At 52.3% G+C, this 7064-nt stretch overlaps 1 protein-coding gene across 1 annotated transcript; it reads right to left on the bottom strand.

The window, feature by feature from the left end:
- Nucleotides 1-1374: 1374 nt before the first annotated feature.
- LOC139996692 (uncharacterized) lies at nucleotides 1375-1956 on the bottom strand. The gene has a single exon (XM_072021219.1). The coding sequence runs from the start codon at nucleotides 1954-1956 to the stop codon at nucleotides 1375-1377; it is 582 nt and encodes a 193-aa protein (XP_071877320.1).
- Nucleotides 1957-7064: the final 5108 nt, after the last annotated feature.

Below are 7064 nucleotides of genomic sequence, written 5' to 3'. Positions count from 1 at the left end.
CCAGTGCGTTTAGCATTTGCATTGCCCTCGACAAGGCCTGCGTGAAACCCTTCATCTCGCTCATCGTATTCATAATCTCTTCATCCTCGACCTCGCTATCCTCCGCCTCACTTCCCACGGACAGCGGTTTCCCGTATCGAACTCGCGTACTTTTCTTTAAGGCCCTCCTGGCCAGATATCTCCCCCCTTTATCGTTTCTCTCTCCGATCGGCGTACTCTGCTCGCAGTCACCAACACCGAACGACAATTCTCCGCCTTCGGATTCGTCACCGACATCCACCTCCATTTTTCCGCTTGTTATTGAGTTTCTTTGGAGCCCCTTGTTCGGCTTGAATGGGCTCAACCCTTCTCCCTCCTCCTTTCCCTTCGGATTCGGTAGCACGATGACTGTAACGTCGTTTAACTTGATGTCAGAGGTGGCCCTAGGCTTCTCCCTCTTCCCATCCTTTCTTAGACCAATCGTTCCGTCGTCCTCGGCCGCGTAACTCCTCCCTCCTATCTAATCCAACTTGATCTCCTAAGTCGCTTTTCCCTGCCTTGTGATCAACATCCCCTCTTGCCGTTCTAACAGTCGCTTGATAACCATCGGGTCGAGCCGGGAAACCACTCGACGGGCCCGGGGGGTTCCGTAACCCCCTGAGCCGTAACTTTAACTCATCTTTTTACCTTATCCATAATAATTTTTATTTTATTGTCACGTTGTCCATAAACATAGCCAGACACCGTAAATATCCGTTATGAACTCCATCCGAACGAAAGAAAACTCATAGTCCCCGTACTAGCCATCTTCGTCACCGTAAAACCAAAGCATTTACATATACTCTTAACGAACTAAATTTCATCGTCTCTTATCGCTTTGGTTTATATCGTTTCCGCTAACTGAATTCCGCTCTGTGTCTTGCATATTTCATGGCCCTATTATTCATTTCATCGCACAGGTCGCCGCGATCCAAGTACACGTTTCACAAGTTCACAACACAACGTAAAAATATGGTTTGTAATCATAGTCTTGGTCCGATCAGGTATTCTTAACGATATTCGCCCATGTTGCGTGTTCTCCCCTCTCTTCTCTTCTCAGTAACCACGCCAAATCGTTTATATATGACACTATCAATACCAAAACGGTGAATATTGCACTTTTATCTCATACACTAGTCACCTTGTATTGTTTTTTACGTGGAGAAATCCTCATAGACACTCGCTGTTGCATCGCAACAGCCGAGTAGTGTCGGACTTTTACCGACTAAAACTCCACGCTGGTCATCCTGACGTTTGGTAGAAGTGGCCCCGGGTTCTCTTGCGAAAATACCACCAGGTGCAACCCTCGTAGGGGGGACCAAACCCCCTTGCGCCGCGTTCCCTGGTCTGACGCTCCTAGGGCTGCGGCGGTGCCGCGCCCCTGCGGTGTACGCAATCTCTCTGTAGCGGCGTTCGCGCTGGATCGCGCGTTCTCTCCCTGTTTCTTTCTGCTCGCTCCTTCGCCAGCATCACTTGCTCGCAGTAGGAGCGGACGGCGGTGAACTCCTGGCGCCCTCTGAACGTGGCTTCGACGACCGCTTCGGGGGCTAATCTCTCGTCGATGACGAATCGTAAGACGCGCCGCGGTTCTGCCCACGTTGGACAAAACTCCAGTGTGTGTTGCGCCGTGCCTTCCTCTTCCTCGCAGTGCTGACAGATGGAGGTCACCTCCCGCCGAATCCTTAGCAGGTATTCGCTGAATAGTCCGTGACCGGTAAGCACCTGCATCATCCTAAAGGTCAGCAGGACCCCGCCTTGGTCTCTCCACTCTTCCCAGTTGGGAAGTACGGTGCGAACAGCCCGGTATGGCCGCATAGCGTCTACCTCGACCAGCCGAGAGCGCAATCCCTCCCAGATCTCCAGCTTCGCCTCTTCCCGGACGTTTGGGGCCGACTGGCTGTCGGACGGCGACGTCGTCGCACGCCCGTCCAAGCGCATGACCCTCAGGTGTTCGTACACCAGTCGGAGCGCAAAGGCCAGCAGCTCGAAAGGGGGGACGCGGTCAGCACGGTCGCCGACGCGTAGGATATGGTCTTGTATCCCTTTGCTATGCGAATAGTGGTCGTCCTCTGCAACCTCCTCAGCATGATCAGGCTGCGGCGACTCGCCATCAGGTTTTCGGCCTCTACGGGAGCCCTGTAGAGGACTCGAGACCGAACCACTCCTTCGTAGAGTCGGCGAACGCCCACTCCTGCTCCGCCGATGTTCGGTAGTATGACCTCATTAGTCTCACCGCGTCCACCGTCGAGCGGTCTCGGCGAAATCCATATTGGCTGTCGTGCCATCCGGGCACCCGCCCCGACATAGAGGCCTCCAGACGGGCGGCGATCACTCTTTCGAGTAACTTGCCTACCTCGTCGAGCAGGCATATCAGCTTGTAAGCGGACGGCGAGTCCAGCAGACGACCTTCTTTCCGCAGTAGGACCAATTTCGCTGTTCGCCATGCCCGGGGGTAGAGGCCGTCCTTTAGGCATCTGGTAAAGAGGCGTCGCAGGCGGGGAGCCATGGTGTCGATGGACTCTGCCCAAACTGGGCCTGGGATTCCATACGGACCCGGTGCTACGTCGCGGGATGCTATCCTCTTTGTCGCTCCTAAGAGCTCCTTTTCGGTGACTAGGAGCTCTTCGCTCCACTCCGTTGTTGTCGTCACCGCCTCGTCGTGGTCGTCGTCGTGGTCGTCGTCGTCGGAGGAGGAGGAGGAGGAGGAGGAGGATGGCTCTGACTGCCTAGCGTCGCTGCCTTGCTGTGGGAACAGAGTCCCGAAGACGTTGGCCAGCAACACCGGATCCATGTTTGCGGTTAGCGGGGGAGCCAAAGGTCGCAACTTCTTCGTCACTGTTTTATAAGGCCGCCTCCACGGATCGAATGCGATCGATTCTATCAGCTCCGCCCAGGACCGAGCTTTCGCGATCTTGATCTGCCGCTGAAGGGTGCGTCTCGCCTCTCTGTAGTCCTCGTAGGTGCGGGAAATCTCTTCCTGATCGCGTATCCGCCTACGACGGCAAGCCCGTGAGAATCTTCTGCGGGCCCGAACGCAGCTCGCTCGCAACTCCGCGATCTCTGGAGTTCGCCAGTATACGCAGCGGTCGCGTCTACCACCCGGAACGGAGCGCGGCATCGAGGCGTCGCACGCCGTGCTCATGTATCTTCGTATCAACGCTTCCTAACGTGCTTGTCCTTCGGGCATCCCAGCTCCAGGCAGAAACGATGGCTACCGCCTGTAGCATCTCTTTCTCTCTTTCTTTGAGACGCCATCTTGGTGGTGGTGAGCGGGAACGGTTCACTCTTCCTCGGGTGTTGGTATCCTCGTCGTCGATAGCCAGCTCCATCCGTACGTAGAGGTGGTCGGACAGTGTCTCGACCCGCTCGGCAACTCTCCAGTCGCGGATCTTCCGATACAGCTCCGATGTAGCCCAGGTAACGACAACCACGGAGGATCTTCGCCACGCCACGCAAGTGCTTGCCGAGCCCCTGCTTGCCAGAAGGAACCCGAGGCTCACGGCCCAGTCGGTCAGCCATCTGCCTCGCGTGGTAGTCCTGGCGTTTCGCCATTGCGTCGAGTGGGCATTGAAGTCCCCGAGGACGAGCACCTAGCGGGAAAGGCATCTTCTGACGCATTCGCCGACCCCGTCCAGGAAGTCCCCGAACGTTTGGGGGAAACGTACACTCTCACTACCGCTATTCCGGCCCACTCGACCGCGACGTAGCTGTCACGTAATTTTTAAAGTGAAAGCACAAGATTCAGTATGAAATCAAGTTTATTTTTTCACAGTTAGGTTTTTTTGCTACAAAAAGATCGGAAGAAGAACTGTTCGGACCTGGCTCGTACCATCAAGGAGGAAAGCTCGGTATGGGTGTGCTCTTTTGAACTCAGAACGCGGATTCGTCGTCCGCATTTTTCGGTAGAAAAGTGAGGGTAATGATCCGCGATGCCCATTGGTTAATGAATGGAGTTATTACGTCAAAGAAAACCAAATATGGGCATCCTTGTTCATGGGAAAAGTCTTTTATCTCGCCAGACACCCGCTTTCTCCGTAATAGTTAAGAGCGTGCAGCAAATATGCGGACCATCTGTAAACCGAAAATGTTTATGTGAAGAGAAATGAAACTGAACAAATTCGGTTTACGGTGTCTCCTTAGGCCTGTTGAGGGTTAGCGTTAACAATGGATAGCTCTTAACGTCCAGACTATGAGGAATCTCGCAAGGATCATCGCATCTGGCGTAGCATGTGCTAAACAGAAATTTGATCCGTGACATAGCCGTTGCCGCGGTCCAGCAGAACACCAGCGGCGCACAGCGTTAGCGTCCACGTTATGGCCGTCGATCCGTCCAGGTCCCCGACCCAATTGGGAGCGTCAGGGTCGCGATACGGCTCGGCCACCACCGCAAGGGCGACCCTGCTCTCCTGGATGGTCTGGAAGAGCAGATCTTGCGCCCGCCTCGCTCTCCCTAGGTTGCATCGGAGGAGGCTTTTGAACTTATTCGTTCAAATCCATGGCCTCCTCCCGGCCCTCTGCAGCTGCTTCGGCGATGATCCTCTGTTTCGTTTCCGTGGCGGCGGTCGACTCGCGGATGGGACGCCTCCTCTTGATCTTCGGGGGGGGGGGGGGGGGTGCATGCCGCCCCGCCCATTCTATGGCCGGCGGGTGCCCCAAGCGACTCGCACAGAGGACATTTGGGAGTGGCGGCGGGATCCCTTCTGGCGCAATGTTCGCTTCCGCCACACCGGGAGCACAGATGCCCCCGATCCACGGCGAACACGCAGGCCGCGCGTACGTGCCTCAGCTCCAAGCATTTGTAGCACTGCAGGGGCCTCGTTGGTATGGCTATTGCTTTGGCCTTAGACCAGCCCAGCGCCACTTTTCTTCGGGCTAGTTTCCGGGCACTTGATCCACGTGGACCCGAGGCCGCCTCTACATGTGCCGATCTCTCCTGCACCTCCGCGCTGTCGCATCCCGCCGCCGAGGCCAATGCTTGCCGCAATTCTTCCTTGTCCACCGAGATGTCTATCCCGACCACCCTCAGCCCCGCCGTCTTTGTTGAGCCGCGACTCTCACCGCGGTCGGGTCCAGTGCCTCGGTCAGACGTGCCGCGAGCCGCGATGCCTTTCCTTCGTCCTTGTCTCCAGGGACCTTGATGATAATAGCGCCCGTCATTGCCTTCTTCATCTCGACGGACTCTACGCCGATCTCCGTCAACGGGATCTTCTGCCTCGCCGTTGCGAGCACGTCGGCTTACGACATCCTTGCTCCCTCGCTCAGCGTTACGGTCACCGCGGATGTTTGCGGTGTACGAGAGAGCATGGCCGTCCTTGGTGTCTGCGCCGGTCCCTTCCTTGTTGCGGCCATGGCGGTACTTGGACTCGGCGCTCCAGTGATCCTGGCCGGTGTAGCCGCGGTCGCCCCTTTCTTCGTTACTTCGGAGGCGAGTGCTTTCTCCTGCTTTTTCTTCTCTGTCTTCCTCCTCCTTCTGGGCTCTACCACCCTACATTCATCGCCCCCTTGCTCTCTCGGGGGCGCCACTATCTGGATGGCCCGGGGAGTGGCCGAGTGGTCCGCCTTGTTTCGTGGTTCTGGGGTGCGCGGTCGTCGGCCCCCAAATCACTCCTCGATAGCCCTAATTATCATGGGCTCGAGCTCGTTCATCCTCTTTTCCAGTGTATCGATGCGCTTGCTGTCACTCTGGCCCGTTCGCGGAGGGGGGCTAGACACAGGGGCCGAGCCATCGCACCGCGGGCACCCAAGAGCGCAGGCTGGCCTTTGCGATAATTCTTGGCGAAGAGCTGCGTTCTCCTCCTCTAGCGCTGACAGCCTTGCGTACACGAGCCTCGCGGATGCGGTGCCGCTGTTGTGTCCCGGCTCGGTCCTCTTCGCTGCCTGATCCCTCCATGCGGTGATGATATATGAGGTGGCGTCCTTTAGTGCTCTGACGTACGTGTATATATATATATATTAATTTTTTTTTTTCAAATTTTCGTTTCGTTCACCATTGTCACAATAAGATAAATTTTGCTCAGTAGATAAATATTAGAATTCACTAGCAGAAAAAAGGCAATGTCCTAAAAATACACGTATTTTCATCTTTTTTGCTTAATGTTTCAGTTAAGATGCGTACAATTATTTTTTACATAACAAACGATAAAGATTAGACTTGTCACGACCTCCAAATGATTCTCATTGTTTGTGCTTTTGCTCGGAATAATTGTGCTTAGTAATTTCTTCGTCAATATCGTAATCTATTATATACGCATAAAACTAGCAACTAAATTGATTTATTAATTGAAATTTTTAACAATGAATTATTTTTGGAGCTACTAACTCCTTTCCAGAGAAAGTATGATTTACATTAATTGGCTTCTGAATCGTCCATAGATATATATCATAGAAATAAATAAAATTTATTACTAAATAAATAATATACAATTTTCGGGCGATATCTTCTTCTCGCGCTTGTAATTATATTTTCAATTATTTTGATCTTTTTAATTGCGCTTTTACGCATTCTTATACGTGCAATCCTTCCCTTATTCCCATTTCTGTTAATGTTAGTTATTTCTCGAAACTTTAATTTCATTCTTTTTATCAGGTATCATTTTATACTTAATTCAAGAATTTTCTTTGCCAGAAATTTAAGGTAAATGCATTTTATGATATTCATGGAAACTTATTCTTGGATAAGACAAAATTTGGTAAATTCTTTACTATAGTGCTATTGTAAGTCGATTATATTATTATCATTATTATTATTAACAGATTCCATTTATTCGTCATCGTTTCTAATCGTTATTTACTGTTACTATCCGGTCTTGATCTTCGGTATTTGCAACCGTTACTCGATTTCGGGTCTCTGCTTCCTCAAATTGACGCTTGAATCAAAACGGTAGTGGCTGCTACCAGAAAATCGTTAACCTATTTCAATTAGTTGGACTCTCGTTCGTTATTTTCGAAACAAGGTGAACGACTGAATGGAATAGATTCAACACTTGTCGCAGCTTTCTAAAGCGCAACACTATTTTGAATTTTCAAACTGTCATATTCTTGATATT

The sequence above is a fragment of the Bombus fervidus genome, chromosome 18 (genome assembly GCF_041682495.2).
Source record: "Bombus fervidus isolate BK054 chromosome 18, iyBomFerv1, whole genome shotgun sequence".
In the NCBI taxonomy this organism is placed as follows: Eukaryota; Metazoa; Arthropoda; class Insecta; order Hymenoptera; family Apidae; genus Bombus; species Bombus fervidus.
Note: the sequence above shows the minus strand (reverse complement) of the source record. Positions and strands in the feature narration are given on the sequence as shown.

Excerpts from the sequence above, each read along its gene's own strand:
- LOC139996692 (XM_072021219.1), bottom strand. The coding sequence starts at position 1,956 with ATGCGCTTGGACGGGCGTGCGACGACGTCGCCGTCCGACAGCCAGTCG.